We start from the raw sequence: 27,335 nt of genomic DNA, 5'->3' as shown, positions 1-27,335 counted from the left end.
CCGGATTGTGACGACTAAAAGGATTTCACAATAACTTCATTGCAATGTTAATGTAAGCCTTACTTGTAACTAATAAATTAATTTTTTTAAAAAGTTGCAAATTTTCACCCGCTTTGCATGATGACTTGAATAGTCGATAAAGGATAAGAATAATTGGGTCAAAGAATTTTGTTCAGACCAGGAACTTTTAACTTGAAAAATGAACGGACTTTTATGAAAACAAAACATAACTCTAATCTTTAATGAAAGGTTTTATGAATTAAATAACATATACATATATGTACAAATCAGTGGAGATTACTTTGCATCAAAGTATCCAAGAGGAATTGGCCTTCTGGCTCACTCAGTTATAGTGGTAATTTGTGTACCTTTTATCAATACAATTGGACAATGGTTATGTATCCTTTGATACAACCAGAAAAGTGCTGTTGGCCATCTGCAGATGTTTGATCTGAATGTCTGCGTGTATTTGCTCTCAGTATAAGTTTTGGGATCTGCCCTCAGGGAAACTACATCAGAATATCTGGGTTCAGGGGTAGGTTCTTTACTTGGCGCCAACCTGGTCTGTGCCTGCTGGAATGGATGTTGCTGTGCTGGGCAGATGTAGCATCCTCATGCTGAGGCAAGCTGGGAAAAAGTTATCATCCCTTTGTAAAGGGAACGAATTTCTGACAACAAACACAGAATTTCATCAAGGTTGTAGGTCAGGGACCAGCTATCATGACCCAACTTACACTCCTCCTATAATACCAGCTATCCAATATCACCAAGATCAGGGCCAAGGGCATCCTTAACCTGATTGTTTCTTCCCTGGTTATGCTCCCTCAATGTCAAGAGATATTGTGAGCTTAGGGAAAAAGAAGGAGGCATACATAAATTTCAGGAAATTGAAAATGGAGAAGGTTCTTAAGGAATAGAAAGATAGCAGGAAGGAGCTTAAACAGAGAATTAAGGGGGCAAAAAGAGAAAAGAATAGGCTTATAAGTGATAGGCAGCATGGTTTTGTGAAGGAGAAGTCGTGTCTCACAATCTTGATTGAGTTCTTTGAGGAAGTGACAAGAAAAATTGTCCAGTGCAGGGCAGTAGATGTTGTATACATGGTCTTTAGTAAAGCCTGCGATAATGTTCTTCATGGCAGGCTGATATAGAAGGTGAAGTCATCTGGAATTCCAGGTGAATTGGTAAGGTGGGTACAAAGCAGAGAGTAGCAGTGGAAGGGTACTTTTCTAACTGGAGGTCCGTGACAAGTGGTGCTCCACAAGGGTTCCTGCTGGGGCGTTTGTTGTCTGTAATATATAGAAATGATTTGGAGGAAAATGTAGGTGGTCTGATTAGTAAGTTTGCAGATGATACAAAATTTGGGGGAGTAGCGGATAGTGAGGACAATTGTCAGAGGATACAGCAGGATATAAATCAGTTAGAGAGCTGGTCCGAAGATGGCAGATGGAATTTAACCTGGACAAATGTGAAGTGATGCAATTTGGAAGGTCTACTGTAGAGGGAAAGTATACAATAAATGGTAGAGCACTTGGAAATATTAACAGACAAAGGGATATAAGCATGCAGATCCACAGTTGCCTGAAGGTAGCAACTCAGGTGGACAAGGTGGTCAAGAAGGCATATGGCATGCTGGCCTTCATCAGTCAGAGTGTTGAGTATAGAAATTGGAAAAATCATGTTGCAGCTGTATAAGGTCCGCATTGGAGTATTGTGTAAAGTTCCAGTCGCCTCACTACTGGAAGGATGTGATGCATTAGAGAGGGTGCAGAAGAGATTTACCAGGACGTTGCTTGGTTTGAAGGATATGGACTATGAAGAAAGGTTGAACAAACTTGGATTATTTTCATTGGAGCATCAGAGATTGAGATGTTTACAAGATTATGGTAGGCTTGGATAGAGTGGATAGTCAGAGTTTTTTTCCCAGGATCAAAGGGTTAATTAGTTGGGGGCATAAATTGAAAGTGAGAGGGCGAAAGTTTAAAAGAGATGTAAGGGGCAAGCTTTTCATACAGAGGATAGTGAATTCCTGGAACGTACTGCTGGAAGAGGTGGTGGAAGCAGATTCTATAACATTCAAGAGGCATCTGGATGGACACATAAATAGGCAGGGAATAGAGGGATATAGACCACATAGAGGCAAGAAAATATTAGAGTAGAGAAGCACATATGTCGGCACAGACTTGATGGGCCAAAGGGCCCGTTCCTGTGCTGTACTGTTCTTTGTCAATAGCATATTTGATGCAGACAGTGGTTTCATCCCAAACAGGTTCTCCACCTCCTCTTCAGAAACTCAAGGTGAGCTTCTCTTGACCCTATTTTCAAAGAAAGTAGGGACTGGCAACCACCGTCAACTCTCCCCCAGCCACCATTAATAGCTTCCGCCCCTTGGGCCGCACCATTATCTCCCCAACCCTGGTCACTGCTGCTTTCCTTTACCACTAAGCTCCCAACCACTATTACTTCTATTGGCCTTGGAGGGAGTGCAGAGGAGGTTCACTAGGCTGATACCGGAGATGAGGGGGTTGGACTATGAAGAGAGACTGAATAGACTGGGTCTGTACTCGTTGGAGTTTAGAAGGATGAGGGGGGATCTTATAGAGACATATAAGATACTGAAGGGGATGGATAGGGTAGAGGTAGAGAGATTCTTCCCGCTTAGAAAGGATAGCAGGACTAGAGGGCACAGCCTCAAGATAAGGGGGGGGGGGCAGTTTGGATCAGAGTTGACGAGGAACTTCTTCACTCAAAGGGTGGTGAATCTCTGGAATTCTCTGCCCGTTGAAGTGGTGGAGGCTACCTTGCTAAATATATTTAAGTCACTGGTAGATAGGTTTTTGATAGGGGAATTAAGGGTTATGGGGAAAAAGCGGGAAAGTGAAGCTGATCCACTTCAGATCAGCCATGATCTTATTGAATGGCAGGGCAGGCTCGAAGGGCTAGATGGCCGACTCCTGCTCCTATTTCTTATGTTCTTATGACCCCATTTTCAAAGGAAGTAGGTACTGGCAACCATTGCCAACTCTCCCCCAGCCACCACTAATAGCTTCCGCCCCATGGGCCGCACCACTATCTCCCCAACTCTGGTCACTACTGCTTTCCTTTACCACTAAGCTCCCAATCACTATTACCTCCCTCCCTCAACTTGAACATGATTGCCTCCGATAGGCCACGCTTACCAGAATTCTCACAGTTACTGCCCCCATGGCTGATTGGATCCAAAGAAGAAGTTGCTCTCTTTCACAAAATTTTACCCTGAGATCATGGCTAAATGCAAACAACTTATCAGAACTGAAAAACGCTAACATTTTCTACGTATGTATGGAGCATTTTAAACACTTCAGCAAAGTATAAATACGCTCTGATCGTCTTCATTCATTTCACAAGTTCGAGCATGTTTTAGTGTCTGTATTGTGTTAACGAGAGTCTGAAACGACTGAAATCAAATCCTCTGCAGACCAATGCACTTAAGGTTAGGGATAGAAAAGGGACTCTGTTGTTACTCGCCTGAACAAGACAAACCCACAGCTGTATTTATACAGCAAATCTGTGCACAAAGCGTGTGTAATGAAAGGCAGAACAGCAGAGCTGTTTTCAGCAACGGCCAGCAGTCACACGGCGATTGAATTTCAGCGCTGACGTGAGAAAATATTTCCTCTCCCTCCTGGCATTTCTACGGGAAGAGAGATCTCTATTAACCAAGGCTTAGGAGACACTGCTAAATAGATTGCAATTATGTGGGTGATCAACTAGCTATTCAGACTGCCCCGATCAAGCTTTTTGGATGTGATTGCCAGGACCTGACCTCTCAACTTCACCCATAAATAAAATCTCTGCTGTCTTAGAAAACGAGACCCACACGAAAGTTTCAAGTTTATTTATTAGTATCACAAGTGAGGTTACATTAACACTGTGATGAAGTTACTGTGTAAATCCCCTAGTTGCCACAGTCCGGCGCCTGTTCAGGTACACTGAGAGAGCTTTAAGCATGGCCAATGCAGTTGAAATTGATGCTTGATAGGGTTAGTAACATGGTCAAAAATAGAGACAGTGATTCAGTGAAGTACAAGTAGAAGCAATCATAATAAGCTCAAATTCTATTTTCAATGGTTTGGGTTATCTAGTGATTTGTGACACTGGATATATGCCAAACACCAGACTGATTTATCTTACTAGTTGTATCTTACTGTATGTCTTTCACTTCCTCTCGTAAAAAATTAGCTACACCATGTAATGTAGAATAAGGGTGGCACAGTGGCAGAGTGGTTAGTACTGCTGCCTCACAGTGCCAGGGACCTGGGCTCAATTCCAGCCCTGGGTGAGTTTGCATGTTTTCCCTGTGTCTGTGTGGGTTTCCTCCAGGTGCTCAGGTTTCCTCCCACAGTCCAAAGACGTGCAGGTTAGATAGATTGGCCATGATCAATTGCCCCTTAGTGTCGGGGCAATTAGCAGGGTAAATACATGGGGTTACGTGGATAGGGCCTAGGTGGGATTGTTGTTGGTACAGACTCGATAGGGCGAATGGCTTCCTCCTGCACTGTAGAGATTCTATGAAAATACATGGTGTAACTGGTGTGGCTGTTGAAGGCTCCAAGCTCTGATTGCTACAGATGTACATTCAGAGGTGAATAGCAAGCTAATTGCTCTTAAGTTGATTTGAGTGACAATTATCGGATGATATCTGTCGCCGAAGAGATTTCTCCTGAAATTGTGGTTTACATTTAAACCATCTTAAGGGTTAGAACAAGCCATCAGAAAATGACCATGTTCTTATCCATTTGTAAGATTCTAAATATAGTTTAAAGTTTATTTATTAGTGTTACATTAACATTGCAATGGAGTTACTGCGAAGATCCCTGAGTCGCCACACTCAGGTGCCTGTTCGGGTACACTGAAGGAGAATTTAACATGGCAGTACACATAATCAGCACATCATTTGGAGTGTGGGAGGAAACTGGAGCACCCAGAGGAAACACACGCCGGCACGAGGAGGACGTGCAGGCTTCAAATCACCCAAGCTGGGAATTAGTGTAATATAGATATTTATGTGTGTGTCAAAATGTGACATCTGAAGTATGACTGATCCATATTTGAACTTTTATAACCTTCTATGCCAGTGTTTATACACAACCTGTATGGTCTGGAATACAGTTGTGTTGTTTGGCTCATAATTGGCCCTCAATTTAAATAATAGTTGCACACTTCTTGTGCCCATTGATTTTATTTTCTGATCACAATTTTTGAGTAGTTTTTTATTTCCATCATAAGAACATAAGAAATAGTAGCAGGAGTAGGCCATCTAGCCCTTTGAGCCTGCCCCGCCATTCAATAAGATCATGGCTGATCTGTCGTGGCTCAGTTCCACCTTCCCACCCTCTCCCCATAACCCTTAATCCCCTTGCCTATCAAAAATCTATCAACCCGTGTCTTAAATATATTTAACGAGGCAGCCTCCACCACTTCAACAGGCAGAGAATTCCAGAGATTCACCACCCTTTGAGTGAAGAAGTTCCTCCTCAACTCCGTTCTAAACTGCCCCCCCCTTTATCTTGAGGCTGTGCCCTCCAGTCCTACTGTCCTTTCTGAGCGGGAAGAGCCTCTCCACCTCTATCCATCCCATTCATCATCTTATATGTCTCAATGAGATCTCCCCTCATTCTTCTAAACACTAACGAGTACAAGCCTAGTTTATTCAGCCTCTCCTCGTAGTTCAACCCCCTCAACTCCGGTATCAGCCTAGTAAACCTCCTGTGCACTCCCTCCAAGGCCAAAATATCCTTGCGTAAGTACGGCGACCAAAACTGCACACGGTACTCCAGCTGCAGCCTCACCAGTGCCCTGTACAGTTGCAGCAAGACCTCCCTACTTTTATATTCAATCCCCCTCGCTATGAATCATAACTGAATGTTAATTAGAGTACCATCCTCTGCAAGGGGGAGGCAGTGGCAGTGGCATAGTGGTATTGTCATTGGACTAGTAGTCTAGACATCCAAGGTAATGCCCTGGGGATCTGGGTTCAAATCCCATCATGGCAGACGGTCAAATTTGAATTCAACAAAAATACGGAATTAAAAGTCTAATAATGACCATGAAATCATTGTTGATTATCATAAAAACCCATCTGCTAAGATAATGTCATGAAGTGGAGATGCTGGTGTTGGACTGGGTTGGGCACAATAAGAAGTCTCTCAACACCAGGTTTATTTGGAATCATGAGCTTTCGGAGTGCTGCTCCTTCATCAGGTGAGTTTGTCAGAAGGAGCAGCACTCCGAAAGCTAGTGATTCCAAATAACCCTGTTTGATTTTAACCTGGTGTTGTGAGACTTCTTACTAAAATAATGTCCTTTAGGGACACCAAGCCAATGACACCCACATCTCATGAATGAATGAAAAATACTTGTATATCTAAACTGGGCATCACACACATTTTATAATATTTAGCCTTGTATGGTTCGCACAATTAAGTACTATTGGATCTTTCCAACATTTTGTCCTGGATTTCGTGGTCAGCAGTCAAGTGTCAACCCTTCCACTAACCTCAACATAAGCTGCCCCAAAATTTAGTGGTCTCTAAGGCAAAAATTATCCTCTTCTCAACAGTTAATTTGAGCCTAGCATCAAGAGGATTTCCAGTAGCAATGATGTCATCAAGCAGGGTAAGCAACCAAACACACTGAAGCATTCTCACAAACAGCAAAAGAGGAAGTAAAATGCTCCAAATTTTTGACTTCTAAATAAAATTTCAGTGAGTTAAATAATTGTTTGGGCCATGTATATGGGATTAAAGTAGAAACAGAAATATCATAAACATGAAAAATGCTGAGGAAAATTGATATTCCACAAATATAAAATAAGTTTTTCAGGGACAATGAAGTTATTCAGGAGTAATTATGAACTTAGTACACTGGTAAATCCAAGTACACCACATTCAATAAAATGTAACTTTTTCATGGGTTTTTACAGCGACACATATGGCATAAAAGGGCAAACTTTCATTAGTTCACTTTCTACTTGATTGCAGTCAAGATAAACAGGTATACACTTCATCAATGCACTCTTTGGAAAAAAACAAAGAACAAAAGAACAGTACAACACATGAATTGGCCCTTCTGTCCATTAAATTTGTGCTGACACAATATGCCTTTCTAAACTTAAAGACCTTCTGTCCTTACAAGGTCCCCATCCCTCTATTACCTGCTTATTCATGTATCTGTCAAGGTGCCTCCTAAACATTGCTATTTGGTTCTGCTTCAACCACCTCTTCCGGCAACACATTCCAGGCACTTACCAACCTCTGTGTAAAAAATTTGCCTCTCACATCTCCTTTAAACTTTCCCCCTTTTACCATAAACCTATGTCTCCTAGTAATTGACATTGCTACCCTGGGAAAATGTAGAATCTCTGAGAGGAACTTCTGGATTTTTGTATTTAATTGTGTGTGTGGATTCAAAATGTTTCTGTAATTTCCAGAACTAACAGTTTTTTCATCATTACTGCTGTCTAAATCCATAACTTTATTTTTCTAGCTTATTTCTTGCCTGGAGTGTGCTAAGTGTGATTGGAGGTTACATACACACACACACACACACACATACATATGCACCCAATAACAGTGCTCCAATTAAGTTGAGGATATATTGGTTTATAACAATAGGGGTGTTATCAACAATGTGATGGAGTAAATGTTGCAAGAAGTAATTGGGACATTAACAGGAAGTGCATGCTATATGCAAGAACATAGAATCCCTACAGCTCAGAAGGACACCATTTGGCCCGTTGAATCTGCACCTACAACAATCCCACCCAGCTCCTATCCCTGTAACCCCACGCATTTACCCTGCTAGTCCCCCGACACTAAGGAGTGATTTAGCATGGCCAATTAATCTAACCTGTACATCTTTGGAATGTGTGAGGAAACCAGAGCACCCAGACAAAACCCACGCCGACATGGGGAGAATGTGCAAACTTCACACAGACAGCACCCAAGCTTGGAATCAAACCCGGCCCCTGGCACTATGAGACTATGAGAGTGCGCCTTCAATGTATTTTAATGTATTAATGTAGATCCAGGCTTTTGTAGAACCGCATTAAAGCAAATTTCTTGCTGTCAACTTTCCACTATTACTTCCAAACCCACGTTTACAATGGAAACCGCAAATTTCAATTGATCATACTTAAATTTCACCTTTAAATCGGTGACGATGTGACAATTGAAACGGATGTAGGGTATAAAATTATTTTGTATTTTACCCAAATAGGAATTATTCTTGCTAGCTAGGTTGGTCTGTGTTTAATTGCACGAAAAGGACTTCAGAGAAAAAAAAATTAGCAGCACTGACTGAGGATGACGTGGAAAAAAATCTGTAAATGTAAAACAGAACATCAGTTATCGGAAAGGGCAGCTCTGGTATCAGGTTGAACTCGGAACAAGCAGACAACCTCGATATTTGCAGTAATCTTTAGCCGCTGATTATACAACAGAAGTTCTGAATACAATGCATCAGGAGGAACAGGATTAGTATAACAAACTTTGTGTTACCCAGAGTTTTTTTTCCCTCTACAGATGTTTAAATGTGATGTTTTATTATTTTTTTCCTTCTTTGACCAAGCGTCTTGCCTTCTTGTCTCGCGTCTGATCATTTTCTGGAGTGGATTGAGTTTTACCGTGGCTTGGTACACTGGTCAAACACATTACAGTGATTTTAAACGTCAAACTGCTCTTAAACTGCGGATCACGTCGGAGCGCAGACGGCCAGTCGCCGGCGCTAAAGAAAATCCCCCAGCAACAGGCGCCTGTTTAACAGCAGCCCAAGTTTGCCGGCGGCTGCTAGACCTTCCCACGCCGCTCTGTGTCGCACGTGTTGGGCACACAGCCTCGCTGGCTGGCGCCTCCTGAGTCTCATGTTTCTCCCCATCAGTGTCAGCGAGGCTGACCTCTGTGAACCCTCCATCTCTCCTCTGCCGCAGCCGAATTTCAAATCTCTGAACAAGTTAACTTGTGAGACATGAGTTCAGGCATAAAATTACTATCCCGTTGGCAATAGCGTTGAATATCTTTCTGACTCCTTCACCCAGTATCCTGTTAGAGACACCTATAAATTTGATTTGCTTTATTATTGTGTTGGGATACAGTGAAAAGTAGTGTTTTTATACAGACAAAACATATCATTCATAGATTACATAGGGGAGGATAGGAGAGGGTGCAGAATATTGTCACAGAATCCTATTGTGTTGTAGTCATTTTTTAAATTTTGATTTATTAGTCACAAGTAGGCTTACATTAACAAAGAGCAAAGAAAATTACAGCACAGGAACAGGTCCTTCGGCCCTCCAAGCCTGCACCAACCATGCTGCTTGACTTAACTAAAACCCCCTACCCTTCGAGGGACCATATCCCTCTATTCCCAGCCTATTCACGTATTTGTCAAGACGTCTCTTAAAAGTAACTACCGTATCCACTTCCACTACCTCCCCCAGCAACAATTCCAGGCACCCACTACTCTCTGGGTAAAAAATCCTACCACTCACATTGTCAGCCACTTCAGGTCTTGAACAGCAGGTTAGGTGTAAGGATTCGCATTTTAATCAGTAATCTCTAAACTGTCTGTGCTTTATATGCTCTGTCTGAGGCCAGAACTCTCCATTCACCTGACGAAGAGGCTGTCCCCTCGAAAGCTTGTGAGAATATTATCAAATAAATAGGTTGGACTAAAACCTGGTGTTGTCAGACTTTTTACTGTAAAAAATCTGCCTCATGTACCTCTTTAAACCTTGCCCCTAGCACCTTAAATCTGTGCCCCCTAGTAATTGCCTCTTCCACCCTGGGAAAAAGCTTCTGACTATCCACTCTGTCCATGCCTCTCATAATCTTGTAGACTTCTATCAGGTCACCCCTCAACCTCCGTTGTCCCAGTGAGAACAAACCAAATTTCTCCAATCTCTCTTCATAGCTAATGCTAAGGCAACATCCTAGTAAATCTTTTCTGGATCCTCTCCAAAGCCTCCACATCCTTCTGGTAGTGTGGCAACCTGAATTGAACACTATATTCCAAGTGCGGCCTAACTAAGGTTCTATGAAGGTTCTATAACATGACTTGCCAATTTTTAAACTCAATGCCCCGGACACTGCAGTGAAAATCTCCTAGTTGCCATACTCTGGCATCTGCTTGGGTACAAGGAGGGAGAATTCAGCATGGCCAATGCACCTAGCCAGTGCATCTTTCAGTCCTATCCAGGGCGTAAAGAAAGATCAGCTTAATATATTGTAAGTCCATTCAAATGTCTGATGGCAGCAGACATTTGGTTGATACCTGACCTCAGACTTTATATAACCGAATATAAGGTTATTTTCCAAGATAGCAAATTTTAAAAATGGCCATGCAGTGGTATGACATTGACAACATTCATTTCTGGGAGTTTTTAAAGTGGATTATTTCTGATAATGAAAGCATTAACAGTATACGTGTAGATATTATGGAGATACCCAGGCCCTGCCTCAATCTTGCTGGATGGGATTTTCCAGCCGCACTCACCCCTAAACTGGAAGCACCCACCTGAGGTCAACGGACCTTTCCATGGTCCACTCCTCGCCCACTATGATTCCTGTGGCACGTGGAATGGGATAATTCACCCCGCTGCCTTTTTCGCTGATCCAAAATGAGTTTCTCGTTGACACACACTATGTTTTTTAGTTCAGCTGAACTGAGTGGCGGCCAAACAATGGCACACTCCACACTAATGGAATAGTGTTGCACAAGTTTTGTTTTTGCACTGGTGCTGTACAAGTTTCCCCCCACCATCCCCCACCCCCCACTCCACCCCAGGAACTTTCAAAACAATTTTGCTTTTTAGCAGAGCACTTGCTGTCTCAATAATGCTCACCCAGTATTAAAAATGACCAGATATTAGTGGTTTGTTTCCATTTTCGCTGCTCAGAAGGTGACGTAGTGTGAGTAAGATGATCTGATCTGTCAGTCCATATTTCTCAAATTGGTAACTACCTGAAGTTTATTTAATAGTCACAAGTAAGACTTACATTGCAATTAACACTGCAATGAAATTATTGTGAAATTCCTCTAATCACCACACTCTGGCACTTGTTCGGATCAATGCACCTAACCAGACTGTGGGAGGAAAGTGAAGCACCCGGAGGAAACCCATGCAGACATGGGGAGAATGTGCAGACTCCACACAGACGGTGACCCAAGCCAGGAATTGAACCTGGGTCCGTGGCGCTGTGAGGCAGCAGTGCTAACCACTGTGCCACCTTGTCACCTCAAGCCTGCAATGTGACAAGGCCATTAAGTTGTCACCGTGTTCACTAAAAGTGGGTTTGAAAACCTTTCTGGTGTACAGGCTCTCCCTAACAGCACTGTGAGCACAGGGACTGCAGCGATTCAAGAAGTCAGGTCACCACCACCTTCTGAAACTCAAGGGCAATTCGTACTTGCTGATAAATGCTGATCTTGGCACAGATATCCTCAAGTCACAAAAGCAACATTTCCTCTGCATTGCAGGTGACGGGATTCCAAATATGTTTGTGACAGTTATGTCACGATCAGATCGAATATATTTCAAATGTTACAAAAGCAGATCTGATTACTTTCTCTAGCTGCCAGTTTGGAAACTCCTTTACAGTTCTCTTTGGCTATTTGTGACTGTTCCAGAGTTGATGCCGGTACAAAAACTTCCCAGAGGAATGTCTGTCTCCCATTTATAATCATTGGTCCAAGCCAAAAGAACTCTCAAGTTGCTGCCCGACAGAACCTGTACTTTCAGCATAAAACTGATACTGACAAAGACAAACCTGAAACCTTGTCGGAGTCAGATGACTTGGCTGCTGACTGTAAACCACCACAGATACCACAGAAAGTAGTTGAGGCCAAAATGTTGTCTGACTTCAAGAAAATATTAGGTATAGCTCTACGGACTAAAGGGATCAAGGGATATGGGAGGAAAGGGAGAAATCAGAATATTGAAGTTGATGATCAGCCACGATCAAAGTGAATGGTGGAGCAGGTTCGAAGGGCTGAATGGCCTTCTCCTATTTCTAGTTTCTATGTTTTTTGTGAATGCACTTGACTAAACACCATAAATACATAAGCATTTTTATAAGTCTCTATGTGATTTGATTATACTGTTTACATTAGAATACTATATGCACAGAGGCAAGGAAACTGGTGCCATATAAATGCAAATAGTTTTTAGGGTGTAACTTGTAATAGTGGCAGCCAGACGATGGCACACTCCACATTAAGGGAATATTTTCACAAGTTTTGTGTTTGCACTGGTGCTGTATAAAGTACCACCCCCAAACTCCACCACCCCCACGAACTTTCAAAACAATTTTGCTTTTTAGCAGAGCACTTGCTGTCTCAATAATTCACTCTCAGTATTAAAAACAGCCAGATGTGAGTGGTTTGTTTCCATTTTCACTGCCCAGAAGGTGATATAGGGGAGCAAGATGATCTCATCTGTCAGTCCATGTTGCTCAAAAGCAGATAACTACCTAAAGTTTATTTATTAGTCACAAGTAAGACTTAGACTGCAATTGACACTGCAAGGAAGTTACTGTGGAATTACCCGAGTCGCCACACTCCAGCGCCTGTTTGGGTCAATGCACCTAAGCAGCATGTCTTTCAGACTGTGGGAGGAAACTGGAGCACCTGGAAAAAACCCACGCAGACATAGGGAGAACGTGCAAACTCCACACAGACAGTGACCAGGTTTGATGTGGTTTTTGAGATTGTTAGCTGCTATTTCCATTCCAGTGAATAATCTGCATTTTCTTTAACTCATTTATAGGATGTGGGTGTCACTGGCTAGGCTAAAATTTATTGCCCCTCCCCAATCATCCTTTTGAAATATTACATCAAGACTCTACAAAGATAAGGACAATTCTAAATAAGATTTTAAAAATATTTCATCCTTGAATTGGTTTGGGCTGTTGGTTCCTGTTGAGTGTCAGGTTTCTGCAACAGGTGTGAAGAAGACACGTACTGTGTCTCTGAGATTACTTCTTGGTTTGGTGTTTCACACATTGCTGATCTCTCTACATGTACAGCAATATACACATTTACAGTAGTGTCCACCCGATCATCAAAAAGTCTATTCTATTCTATGGAGGGAGACACCAGAGCTCATCAAGTTATTAAATATCTCGACTGGGCTCCCCTCAATGGTAAAATCAGTGTGTGTCTGATCATAAAGGGTCCAAGTGGGATTCTGTCTTAAAGTGGCTGACCGCAGCCAGAGTGCAAGCACAGTTTGAGTTTGAGAGAGGGGGCAGTTCTACAACCCATCGCGCCGATTCCGTGCAGACAGTGGATCCCCAGTTTGATACACTGATAGTTAAATACATCCATAGTTTAATACAGTGCATCAGCAGAGGGAAGTCCAGTTCGGCCAACCAGCCCTGAGTGGAACAAAACCCGGGCCCGGGCGAGCTGTCAATCAAAGCGGTCTCAGGGGAGTTTGAGAGCTGCTGTCGAGCTGACAAACTGATACCGTGGGAAAGCTGCCCGGAGTTCGAACCAATACGTCTCTCAAAGTAGAAGGGCTTTGTACAAGAAGGCGAGCTGCGAAAAGCATGAAGAGATCTTTGGAATTCAGCTCCTCCGACAGTGAACTGGACACTGAGGAACATAGGTGAATTAAACCTTCATTTCCTGAATTACAATCTAGATTATTAAAATGTCACCATAGCTAGTGACAGATATGGATTAAACTGGCTGCTTTACTGAACAATCGGCCTGACACTATTTAATCTTATTTTAAACAGGAGTATGAAAGAATCTGTGTCACCATCGACTTGTTCCCAGAGCCAGGCAAGAAAGAAAAGACGAGGAGTACGTTTACCTCTTTCCTGCAACTCGCGCTTTACGCTTTCTGGCCACATTCTCCAGAGCATTTGGAAAATTGACTGAAGTTGACCTTTTCTAATTGCAGATCGTTGAGAAGCGTCGCAGAGATCGGATTAATAACAGTTTGTCGGAACTTCGCCGACTGGTACCCAGTGCCTGCGAGAAACAAGTAGGAGGAATCAAACTTCCTATATAAGATTTATACACCGATAGTTTAATACACTGATCGTTAAGTACACCGATAGTTTAATACACTGATAGTTTAATACAGGATACGCTGATTGTTTAATACAATGATAGTTTAATACAGGATACAATGCTAGTTTAATACATTGAATTAAACACAGGATACGCTGAAAGTTAAATACACCGATAGTTTAATACACTGATAGTTTAGTACACTGACATTTTAATTCACTGCTAATTTAATACAGGATACACTAATAGTTTAATACCCTAGTAGTTTACTTGATAGTTTAATACAGGAATGCAGTGATAGATTAATACACTGATAGTTTGATATATTGATAGTTAAATACACTTCCAGTTTAATACAGGATACATCATAGTTTAGTACAGTAGTAGTTTCCTACACTGATAGTTTAATACCGGATTCACTGGTAGTGTAATACACTAGTAGTTTAATACATTAATAGTTTAATACAGGATACACTGATAGTTTAATACACTGCTAGTTTAATACATTAGTAGTTTAATACACTAATAGTTCAATACAGAGTACACTGATAGTTTAATACACTGATAGTTTAATACAGGATATGCTGATTGTTTAATACAATGATAGTTTAATACAGGATACAATGCTAGATTAATACACAATTAAATATAGGCTATACTGATAGTTAAAAACACTAGTAGTTTGATACACTAATAGTTCAATACAGAGTACACTGATAGTTTAATACACTGATAGTTTTATACTGGATACACTGCTAGTTTAATACTCTAGTAGTTTAATACACTGATAGTTTAATACTGGATACACTGCTAGTTTAATACACTAGTAGTTTAATACACTATAGTTCAATACAAGATACACTGATAGTTTAATACACTGACAGTTTAGTACACTGCTAGTTAATACAGAATACGCTGATAGTTTAATACGCTGATAGTTTAATACAGGATACACTGATAGTTTAATACAGGATACACTGATAGTTTAATATACTAGTACTAATACAGGATACACTGATGGTTTAATACACCACTCGTTAATACAGGATACACTAATTGTTTAATGCACTGATAGTTTAATACAGGATACACTGCTAGTTTACTACGTTGATAGTTAATACACTGATAGTTTAATACACTGAAATTTTAATACACCATAGTTTAATAGACTGATAGTTTAATACGGGATACACGGATAGTTTAATATACTAGTTGTTTAACACACTGATAGTTTAATGCAAGACACATTGCTAGTTTAATACATTGATAATTTAATACACTGACAGTTTAATATACTGATAGTTTAATATACTGATAGCTTAATACAGGACACACTGCTAGTTTAATACATTGATAGTTAATACACTGATAGTTCAATACAGGATTCACTGATAGTTTAATACACCACTAGTTAATACAGGACACACTAATCATTTAATACACTGATAGTTTAATACATCAATAGTTTAATATACTGATAGTTTAACACAGGATACACTAATAGGTTAATACACTAGTTGTTTAATACACTAACAGTTAAATATAGGATACACTGATAATTTAATACACTAACAGTTAAATACAGGATACACTGATAAGTTAATACACTGATAGTTTAATACTGATAATTTAATACACTGCTAATTTAATTTAACACAGGATACACTGATAGTTTAATACAGGATACGTGATAATTTAATACACTGATAGTTTAATACACTGATAGTTTAATACACTGATTAAACTATTAGTGTATTAAACTATCCGTGTATTAAACTAGCAGTGTATCCTGTATTAAACTGTCAGTATGTTAAACTATCAAAGCATTAAACTCAGTTGAGGGATGGACATTGCATGAGGCCCCCTCCATCCAACTGGAGGACTCTACTCTCTGACATTCCCTGTAACTCCTGAGCTCCTTTCTCAACATTCACCAACGATAGAGATATCTCAATGGCTAGCCTTCTTTAGATCCAAATTGCATTCTAACAGTAATTATCACCTCGTTAATTCCGGAGACCAGTCTATCTCACAACACGTCATTCAGGGATGGCCCAAGTTCACACTGCTCTGCCAATGTTTGCACCCTGGTCAGAAGTCTGGTGACAGATTCCCTAGGGATATGCTCCTCTGGGTTAAAATGGTATCACTGGAGAATTATGGAAAGTTGCAGATCATAATAGCTTTTAACCAAGTCCATAAATTCATTAAAGATTTTGGAGTCAGTGGCAGGTTGGGACCCCACATGCCGTCAACAGGATCAGGTCCTGCTCCCTATTCCCCTCAATACTGTTGGTCCCAAAAAAAGTAATGCATGTGCTCCGCATCTTGGGCCCAGTCTTCTATACTTGCATTGTGGCCTCCAAGTTTCCCAAAAAGAGGCATGTTTCTTACCAGAGGATTACTTGTCTCAATAATAAAAGGTGGTCCAGTGGGATGAAAAAACTTGCTTGACTTGTCATCACCAGTGTAATAATCTTTCTGAGGCCAGTCTTCCATCACCAGTCACTCTTTTATTTACACTGATACTTGAATGCCTTTCAACAGCTACAGAGTACACTACAGATCAGTCCTGAGTCTATCCCGAGTGGAGCCAGTTGATTGCGCCACCCCCGCACCTCCCTCCCCCCCACCCCAGGCTTTTCCTTCTCCATTGGCAAGCCTCCACCCACCTAACAGGGCAGCTCATATTCAGACAGGGAGATCTATTGATGATGCCCTGTGGCCATCAAACTGATACAATGATAGTTTAATATCCTGATAGCTTCATGCAAGGTACGCATAGTTTAACACCCAATGCAGATTTTGCTCCTGTTTTTTGGGGGGAAAGAACAGGACAAATTTTAAATTATGCGAGGAAACATTGAAGAAAAAGAAATCTGATTGCACAGTGGTAATATGGGTATACTGGTTCCTCTAACAGCCAAACAAACGTTAGGGCAGCACAGTGACATGGTGGTTAGCACTGCTGTCTGATAGCAGTAGGGATCCGAGTTCAATTCCAGCCTCGGGTCACTGTGTGGAGTTTGTACATTCTCCCTGTGTCTGCATAGGTTTCCTCTGGGTGCTCCAGTTTCTTCCCACAGTCCAAAGGTGTGCGGTTAGGTTGATTGGCCATACTAAATTGCCCCTTAGTGTCAGAAGTATTAGCAGTGTAAATGAGTGGGATTATGGGGATAGGACTTGGTGGGGGTGGGGGTGGGGGGGGGGAATTGTTGTCGGCGTGGACTCGATGGACCAAATGGCCTCCTTCTGCACTTTATGGATTCTACTGATTCAATGATGTTGACTTGCCTTACAGGGATCAGCAAAACTGGAAAAAGCTGAAATACTGCAGATGACAGTTGATCATTTAAAAGTGTTACATACAAGTGGTAGAAAAGGTGAGCATAAATTTGAGGAGTTTTTTAGCAATTAAGTCACTGCTCAATCTCATCCTTAAAAACTTTGGGAAAATTGCTCTGCTATAAAATCTTCGAAAATGGACTTTAGAATGGAGAGCTTTGTGATATATAGACATGGAAAGATTATTTTCAATGCTAAGTTTATTAGCATAGCAGAATTTGGGCACAGGGTGGCATGGAATCTCCTGTGATTCATGTGAACAGTTTTTCTATATAGTTAAAAGTATCATGGAATTCATTGCTCTTCCATAAACTCATTATAAACATGCTTTTCAACTTGTTAAACATTATGCAACAAATGACCAAAATGCAAGCACCCCATTGTAACTATGGAAGAGTACACCAAACCTTTGAACAAAGAACAATACAGCATAGGAACAGGCCTTTCGGCCTTCCAAGCCTGCATCAATCATGATGCCTGCCTGAACTAAAACCATATGCACTTATGGAATCCGTATCCTTCCATTCCCTTCCTATTCATGTATTTGTCTAGATGCTTCTAAAATGCCGCTGTCGTACCTGCTCCCACCACCTCCCTGGGCAGCACATTTCAGAAATTCACCACCCTCTGTGTAAAAACTTGCCTCACACCTCTCCTCTAAACTTTTTCCCAAGCACCTTAAACCTATGTCTGATATTTTTCTCATCCTCATTCTCTTGCCTTCTCCCCATAACCCTGATCCCCTTCTTAATCAAGAACCTATCTCTGTCTTAAAGACACTCGATGACCTGGCCTTCAGAGCCTTCTGTGGCAAAGAGTTCCACAGATTCCTCCTCATTTCTGTTTAAAAGGATTGTCCCTTTAGCCTGAGATTGTGCTTTCTGGTTCTTGTTTTTCCGACTGGTGGAAACATCCTCTCCACATCCAATCTATCCATTGCCTCGCAGTTTCCTATCAATACTCTTAATGGTTCTACCATTTACTATATGCATTGGACCTTCCAAAATGCATTACCTCACATTTGTCCGAATTAAACTCCATTTGCCATTTCTCCGCCCAAGTCTCCAAGTGGTTTTTTTGTTTCAATAATAATAATTGAATGATACACAGAATGAGAGGGGTTAGTTATGAACAAAAACTTTAAAACTGAACTGTTATTCATGCAAACAGGAAAGTTAAAGAGAACCTAATAGATCTTTTCGGAGTTATGAAAGTTGAATCATGGACGATTATTTCCATAGATTGGCAAATCAGTCACAAAAAGGTTTAGGATTATCATTAGAAAATTAAAGTTGAAAGAAATGGTTTCAAACAGTGTGGTACCGGAGCATGGAATGCTTTAACAGGAGTGGTAAATGAAGTGGAAACTAATGTTTTTTTAGAGGGAAAATGGGTAAGTATTTAAAAAGGGAAAAAAAGAAAAGTATATGGGGGAAGGGCAAGAAGATGGGATTGGATCAGATAGCAGTAGTTGAAGAGTTAACATTGACAAAGGCACAATGGACTGAATAGTCTCCTTGTGTGTGGCGATTTCTGTGTGATGTACATAATGTTCATGATGAGCAGTTAGCCAAATTCATTATTGGATTTAACAAGCATAAAATAAGCCTTCATATTTTGCCAATGCTAACTGTATAGCAATGGTAGCAAAATTTAACAAAACTATTTTTAGAAATGTATCTATATGTGCGTGTGAGATTTTAAGATATATATTGGTTTTCAATGGGTAAATACAATGTATTGTCACTAGTCAACTTTCTTATTAGACAGAAAACAATCAGTATCCAACAAAAGAACAATTATATGGGAACTCGTTGTCATGGCAATTCCCCATTCTCTGTGCTCAGCCTCAGCCGTGACTGCTTCTCAATTACATTTTCTTCATTCATGCATCTCACGCTGTTTCAGCCTTACTCATATCACTCCTGCTGTTATGTGATTAACCCTCCCCCGAGTCCCAGCGCTATGTCCCTCCCACTCCTGGTCTGTACGTCAGACATTATTTCTCCCTGGTTCGGACTTCCCTTGCTACTACCCCGTGCTCCACAGTATTCTTTCACCTCCTCCAGTTCAGTTTTGAATCTTGGTATCCTAACCACCTTAGGCCATGCTCGTTTTTCACTCCAGCATCAGACACTAATCCTTTCTGTTCCGTGATTTTGTCTCCATCTCTTGTTCATTGGAGTGGCACAGTGGTAGATTCCTGCCTCACAGTGCCAGAGTCCCGGGTTCGATTCTCAACTTGGGTCTCTGTCTGTGCAGAGTCTACACGTTCTCCTCGTGCCTGCGTGGCTTTCCTCCGGGTGCTCCGGTTTCCTCCCACAGTCTGCAAGACGTGCTGGTTGGGTGCATTGGCCATACTAAATTTTCCCTCAGTGTACCCAAACAGGTGTTGGAGTGTGGCCATAAGAGGGTTTTCACTAACTTCATTGCAGTGTTAATGTAAGCCTACTTGCGATAAATAAATTTAATACATTGAAAAATCATACAAGCTGTGAATATGGCTCAGTGGTTTCCAGGGTAATTCATGGTAGATCACTTGTTTTGTCTTTTTCCTTTGACTGCTGAGAAAATATAATCCAAATCTGGGTGTGGTTCTGGTTACCCCAGATATAGAATCCCACACATGCCCTGGCTCCCTCGAGTACTTCATTTATAAGTGAACCTTGACAGTAAGTGTCTGCAGGCTATATAATCGCAACTGATCATTACACCCAAACCTAGGTTTCTCCTCAGTTGATACCCACAAAAGCCATCTGGGGTGATTGGATGGCTTTGTAATTTGAGGTCCTGAGGATAATTATAGTTTAGCTGCTCATCAGAACTCCTGGCATTGATCTGTATTATTCTCTAAATAAATCTGTGAATCAGCGATGGGGTACAGTATAGCAAGTTGTCACAGACAGTTGTGGATTTAAAACATTCTGCCTTTTAGTTCATTGCAAAGTTAGAGTATCGTCACACTGTAATCGATTTTATTGCAGCAATTACACCGTTTCTAATGTTGCTGTTTTGAATTAATAGGCTATTTTGAGACTCCGGCGTTTGCCACAGATTATCGGATTCTGGGTTTTCGGGAATGCTTATCTGAAGTTGCCAGATATCTCAGTGTGACAGAGGGATTAGATCATTCCGACCCTTTGAAGGCTCGCCTGGTGTCACATTTAAACACGTGTGCATCACAGAAAGAAGTCGTGACTGTCGAGAGTGGCCATCAGCTCCTGGGTGCAGGATACCCTCGCCAGCTCGCGCTGACCTCTCTGTCTCATTTCAGCGTTGAAGCTCCTGTGCGCAGCTTTCCTCCTGCAGAACAGAGTCATCACAAAGAGTCAGTGGTCAGCGGTGTCCACCTCGAACAGTTCAATAAATTGTCCCCCCTAGGCTGCATGGTCCCCATTCTGACAAATGCCACACACGTACCATCATCAATCTTTCCAGTTGCTCCTCTGTCAGCCGTACACATCCCATTCTCCACTGATCCTCTTCCTCTCCTGCCAGCGGCTGTAACCCGACCTCCAGTACCAGCTGTAAAAAGTGAAAAACACTTCTGGGCTACCGAAGTGGGGGCATTTTAATTTGAATGTGCGTTTATAGTTCTGGAAGGTCAAGTGACAAAATTTCCCATATATCATATTAAAGTTTGTGTTATGCACACAAATCCATGCACACTCCATGATATGGTAACTATGGCTCTGCTAAGGTCAAACCTCATTATTATAAACTCAGTGCAAAGGAAAGCAGTTCTTACATGGGATCGATTCTCATCAATCTTTGGCTTACTTTAAGGACTTGTAATAATGCCTCAGCTGACTGCAGGGAAACGTTAATTATTACAAAAATTTGCAATAATGAGTTTCAAATGTATGTAATTTACTATAAATGATCGGAAAAGCCTTTTTTAATTGCATGTAGTGATGACTTATGAAGTATTAGAGATTGATGAAAGTTACAATTAAGAGTGCTCACTAGCTCTGTGTGTAATTTCACTGTGCATTTTAATATTAACTGCTCCCAAGCAACAAGTTCCCAGGTTTGGTTCCTGTCTGTGCTGAGTTATAGTAGGCCTTCTGTTCCCTCAGCCAGCAAAGATAAAAGCCAGCAGTTTTCAAACTCTGAAGAATTGCCATGGGGTAAGGTATCAGAAGGTTGCAGGTTCCTATGGAGTGACCTTGTTGTGAAATACTGCTTTCAAGAAGGAAGAAAAAAGCAAAAATTATAAGCACATGTTAAACTAATTGCCTGGATAGGTATAATTATTGAGAGCTGAATATACCTACTATCTGACATACTTACAGGGGAGTTTTACTATCCTCATTGCAAACTGTGTGACGTCTTGTTGCGTGTCCGTCATTCAGGCTTTGAGACAAGAGTGCCCTCTAGTGTTCCGCATCCTTCCTGCAAGTTTATACTTGCCCCTAATTGGAAATTTAAGCTCAGCCATTTATCTGGAATTTATGTTCCGAGAGCTTGCTGCACAAAGTCATTCCTTCTTTGCCAAGATTAACCTCCTGTGGTTTAATGATTAACCCACTGTGGGCACAGTAAGAAGTCTCACAACACCAGGTTAAAGTCCAACAGGTTTATTTGGAATCACAAGTTTTTGGAGTGCTGCTCCTTCATCAGGTGTGCCAATTGATTCAAGTTAATTATCACTATATCTAGTAATTAATGTTAAATCTTTCCCTCCCTCAGTGTTTTTAACAATCAATGTTAATCATCAGCATAATCAGTACTCAATATGGGTATGGCTAAATAGTTAACACATCTCTCCATTATATCACAGGAAGGATTAATTTTTTTGTGAAACGACAGAATGGGATTGTGCTAGATTTCATAGCACACATACTATTGTACAGGAGCCAAATAATACTTTCAATTTTAATCTCTCATGCACAACTGTGTGCTAAAAGAATGTTTATCTTAAAGCAGAGGTGATATCCATAGAACCCCTAAATGCAGAAGGAGGCCATTCGGCCCATCGAGTCTGCACCGACAACAACCCCACCTAGGCCCTATTCCCATAACCACACATATTTACCCTGTCACTAAGGGTCAATTTAGCATGGCCAATCCACCCTAACCCACACATCTTTAGACTGTGGGAGGAAACTGGAACACCCAGAGGAAAATCCACGCAGACGTGGGGAGAATGTGCAGACTTCACACAGTGACTCGAGGCTGGTATTGAACCCAGGTGCCTGGTGTTGTGAGGCAGCAGTATTAACCACTTTGCCTCCATGCTGCCCTATCTTTAATACCTAAAAATTGTATTGTTTAAAGTGACTGAGAAACAGCCCACAGGTACAAATAATTGGGCCAAAAATTAAATCTATCCTCTTTATTCAAATCAACATGTAAAATATTAATGCTAATAGAATGGAATCCAATCCCATTTCCGGACCTAGTCTCAGATCAAGCATTCCCAGGAATAACACAAACATATGTAAAGTAAAGCTTCCATCAAATGAGATGTTCTAAGTCGCAACCTCAGAAAGCACCTTTATTTTCCATCTCCCACACAAGCCACCTTTGTGACTTTTCTGAATGAGATTTCCAATCCAGGACAGTTTTGAGTTTCATGTCCAAGCTCACTAGAAATGGAAGTAAAAACAGAAAAAGCTCGAAAAGATCAGCAGATCTGGTAGCATCTGAGGGGAGCTCCACATATGTCGTCAAATCTGCGTAGGGGACGGGGCTGTAAATTGCAGCAAGCCCGTTCAAAAGACTTCAGCGGGACTGGAAAATCACACTGGTGGGAGGGGCTATAAACGTCCTGCTAACCCATCAAGCTGACAACTTTTCATCAGAACTTCAAAAGTTCTGATGAAAGGTCATCAACCTGTAAAGATAACTCAATTGCTTTCTCCACAAGTGTTGCCTGTCCTGCTGAAATTTCCAGCATTTTCAGATATTAGTTTGAGAATGCTCAAATTCATTCCCCATAGGATTTTTACAGCCAACAGATAGAGGAGACCTTCACCCCAATTATTGAAGCTGGTTATGAACCAGATCATGGAAGTGAAAGTCCAGTTCCTCACCCGCTGACTAACTCTGCTAAGTTTAAAATCATTTTGTTAACTCCTTGAACTTGAGGGGAAACAAAGTTCTTTGTTGTTGATGGGGCATGCTGCGCTAATCATTTCCTCAGTTGCGATCAAAAATTAATTCAGTGGCACAAAATAGTACTTTACACTCAAAAACAAAGTGATAGTTTCACCTGATGCATGTCAGAATGACACAGTGGTTAGTACTGCTGCCTCATAGTGCCAGAGAGCCAGGTTCAATTCCAGCCATGGATGGCTGTCTGTGTGGAGTTTGCGCATTCTCCCTGTGTCTGCATGGGTTTCCTTTGGGTGCTCCGATTTCCTCCCACACTGCAAAGATGTGTGGGTTAGGTAGATTTGCCACGCTAAATTACTCCTTAGTATTGGGGGAATTAGCTGGGTAAATACATGGGGTTATGGGGCTAGGGCCTTGGTGAGATTGTTGTCAGTGCAGGCTTGATGGTCTGAATGGCCTCCTTCTGCATTGGAGAGATTCTATGAGAATAGCCTGCTGATCTATGAATCAATATTAAGTAATTGAGTGAAAGTTCTATTTTCTGATAACCACAAATATTCATGTATTGGGTTTTTTTTAATAAATGTGTGCTACTGATACATTGCTTGAAACAGCCAGAAGTGGTTATTTTTGGATGTTTAGATAAAGCATTTTCTTCTAAATAAAAATACTCTTGACAGAATGTCATACTGTGTTTTAATTAATGAAATCAATGTTTTTCATCGTTATAAGATTTTGATTTTTTGCTTTGAAAGTAATCGTTATTGTACATATTAACTCATATAATCCCATCTGAACATGTTCAAGAAGATTTGTTTATATCTACGTAAATATAATTGCCGGAATTACTGTAATCATAATGGTGAGATTGTTAACACTCACCGTTGTCACTGTGCAAAAGTGATAGCAACTTCTGGCATCCATATGTGTGCAATTAAATATAGAATCCAGAAGTAGCTGTCAGTGATGGTCTACTGTCTGGGGGGTAAAAATCTCTGATTTACTGTGATTTTAAACTATTTACTCATTAGTCTCACTATAAGAATCAATGAAAATGTTAAGCTTTGTTCAATTTGGAATAACTGAGATTTTAATTGTATATTAATTCATAATTACTGCAGAACAACCTCTTTAGCTCTGAAAATCTAATTTCACATATTCGCAGTCTCATTCTGTCGGGACATTTAAATTTGCAGATTTTAAAAACTTGAAGCATTGCATTTTGATATTCAAATTTATTTCGTACAGCCAAAATTATGTTCCAATCTTTATATCATCGTCAGTTTAATGATTTGTCTATATGTGATTTATTTTCCCTACTTTTTAACTTCCTGCTTTGCCATCTGTGAGAGTTCTTCAATCTGATTGGCTGATTAGGCTGCCTGCTGGATGCCACAGACTCCTGGTGAAAAGTGCCAAACTCAAACTGACATTGGAATAGAGGAAGTCTGTTCGCTAGAGACCATGCTAAAATTTTGCCAGCAGCTTTCTTCAAGGTCAACCGTAGGCTCCATTCCTTCATTGCTGACATCAGAATCAGGGCCATCGATTGCTCTGACATGATTTATCCAATTTAAATGTTACTCATCTGCTGTCATACCTGGTGTAAAGCTTGGCTTGTTTACTCAATGATAAGATTAGTTGTAGATAACTAGAAATTAATTTTAAAATATTCTGCTGCTTCAGCATATTGATCTACTTTCTGGAACCATACATCATGTCATGAACAAAGAACAAAGAAAATTACAACACAGGAACAGGCCCTTCGGCCCTCCAAGCCTGCACCGACCATGCTGCCTGATGTAAAACCCCCTACACTTCAGGGAACCATATTCCTCTGTTCTCATCTCATTCATATACTTGTCAAGACATCCGTTAAAAGTCACTACTGTATCCACTTCCACTACTTCCCCTGGCAACGAATTCCAGGCCCCCACCACTCTCTGTGTAAAAAATCTGCCTCATACATCTCTTTTAAAACTTGCCCCTCGCACCTTAAACCTATGCCCCCTGGTAATTGACTCTTCCACCCTGGGAAAAAGCTTCTGACTATCCATTCTGTTCATGCCTCTCATAATCTTGTCGGCTTCTATCAGTTCTCCCCTCAACCTCTGTCACTCCAGTAAGAACAAACCAAGTTTTTGCAACTTCTCCTCATAGCTAATGCCCTTTATACCAGTCAATATCCTGGTAAATCTTTTCTGTACCTTCTCCAAAACCTCCACATCCTTCTGGTGGTGTGGCGACCAGAATTGAACACTATATTCCAAGTGCAGCCTCATCAAGGTTCTATAAAGCATCAACATGACTTGTCAATTTTTAAACTCAATACTCCGGCCGATGAAGGCAAGCATGCCATATGCCTTCTTAACTACCTTCTCTACCTGCATTGCCACTTTCAGTGACCTGTGTATCTGTACACCCAGATGAAGCTGGCTTGTTAACCAGCACTCTATATACACAGTAAAATTCAACTTATTTAGTTTTCTGTTCAGATGTTGATGGAATAAAATCCCTATTGCCACTCTCAATATGATGTATGTCAGGGAATTACATACATGCCTCCCAAGAGTTTCCATCATTTAGTTTTAACTTGTGCTTTGCAGTGTGACTTCCTATGTGTTTTTTGATGAGTGAGGCACCACATTGAGAGAATACCATCAAAATTGTTCCAGGTAAGAAAGGATATGGAGGTTGTTTTCACCTTTATTGTTGGACTGGTGGTGCACACCACTTGCTTATGACAGAACCCACCCAATTTCAATGGAAATGAAAATTAGATGGGATCCATAGCAGATGAGTGATCTGATTTGCCACAATTCAGTGGAAGCAGTAAAAGTGACAATTACTCTCTATAATTTTAAAAGATTACTGTTGTTATATTAGTGGATACTTCTGCATCTATTATTTTTACAGAAACATTAAACTGTTTTAAATGGGTTACTACTTCTGTTAAAACAGCAGAGAGGGGGCTATCATGAACTGAAGATCACCAATGTTAATTTCTAGGTTTCAATCTCTTCCATGGAGCACTGTTTAACACAGACGCATAAATTCCTTGACGTACTATTTATTTATTTATTTTTTCACGGGATTTTGCTGATCAGGCGCAGTAAGAAGTCTCACAACACTAGGATAAAGTCCAACAGGTTTATCTGGAATCAGGTCATGGTGAAGGAGCAGTGCTCTGAAAGCTTGTGATTCAGATAAACCTGTTGAACTTCAACCAGGTGTTGTGAGGCTTATTACTGTGCTCATCCCAGTCCAACATTGGCACCTCCACATCATGGCTGATGAGGCCAGCACTTGTTACCAATCCCTATTTGCCCTTGAACTGATTGGCTTGTTCAGCCATTTCAGAGGGCAACTAAAAGTCAACCACATTGCTGTGGGTCTGGAGTCACATGTAAACCAGACCAGGAAGGATAGCAGGTTTCCTTCCTAAAGGACATTAGTGAACCAAGTGGGTTTTTATAACAATCAATGATAGTTTCATAATAACAGATCTTATTAATTGAATTTAAATTCCACCAGCTGCCACCCACAGAGCATGAGCCACAGGGTTATGAATCCAATAACATTATCAATACACTACTATGTGTTGTTTTCAAAGTTATTATTAACTTTAAAAGAGAAAATGGAATTAATATCAGGCTGAAAATAGCTCACAAATAACTTTTAATCAGATAGTGCACTGCAAGGGTAAGGTGCACCCAGTAATGTTTTCACATGGAAATTTGATGTATGCAATAAAGCCTAGTTATTATAAAGTTTCTAAAATAAATGGATGCTCAGTTTGCAATAAAATGTTTCATGTCGCATTTGACATTTTATCATCTCCTGATGATAGTTTTAGAACAGAGTCAGAAACG

General features: G+C 40.8%; 1 protein-coding gene across 1 annotated transcript; it reads left to right on the top strand.

Moving 5' to 3' along the window:
- The first annotated feature begins 13,583 nt into the window (after window positions 1-13,583).
- LOC145353649 (hairy/enhancer-of-split related with YRPW motif protein 1-like) lies at window positions 13,584-20,978 on the top strand. The gene is made up of 5 exons (XM_080204417.1): window positions 13,584-13,645; window positions 13,779-13,845; window positions 13,946-14,029; window positions 17,360-17,441; window positions 20,428-20,978. Exons 1-5 carry the CDS (start codon window positions 13,587-13,589, stop codon window positions 20,976-20,978), a joined length of 843 nt encoding a protein of 280 aa, XP_080060543.1. The 5' UTR covers window positions 13,584-13,586.
- The last annotated feature ends 6,357 nt before the right edge of the window (window positions 20,979-27,335 follow it).

The sequence above is a fragment of the Carcharhinus amblyrhynchos genome, chromosome 16 (assembly GCF_965287045.1).
Source record: "Carcharhinus amblyrhynchos chromosome 16, sCarAmb.v2.hapA, whole genome shotgun sequence".
Lineage (NCBI taxonomy): Eukaryota > Metazoa > Chordata > Chondrichthyes > Carcharhiniformes > Carcharhinidae > Carcharhinus > Carcharhinus amblyrhynchos.
The sequence above is the reverse complement of the archived record's forward strand: the minus strand, read 5'-3'. Positions and strand labels throughout refer to the sequence as shown.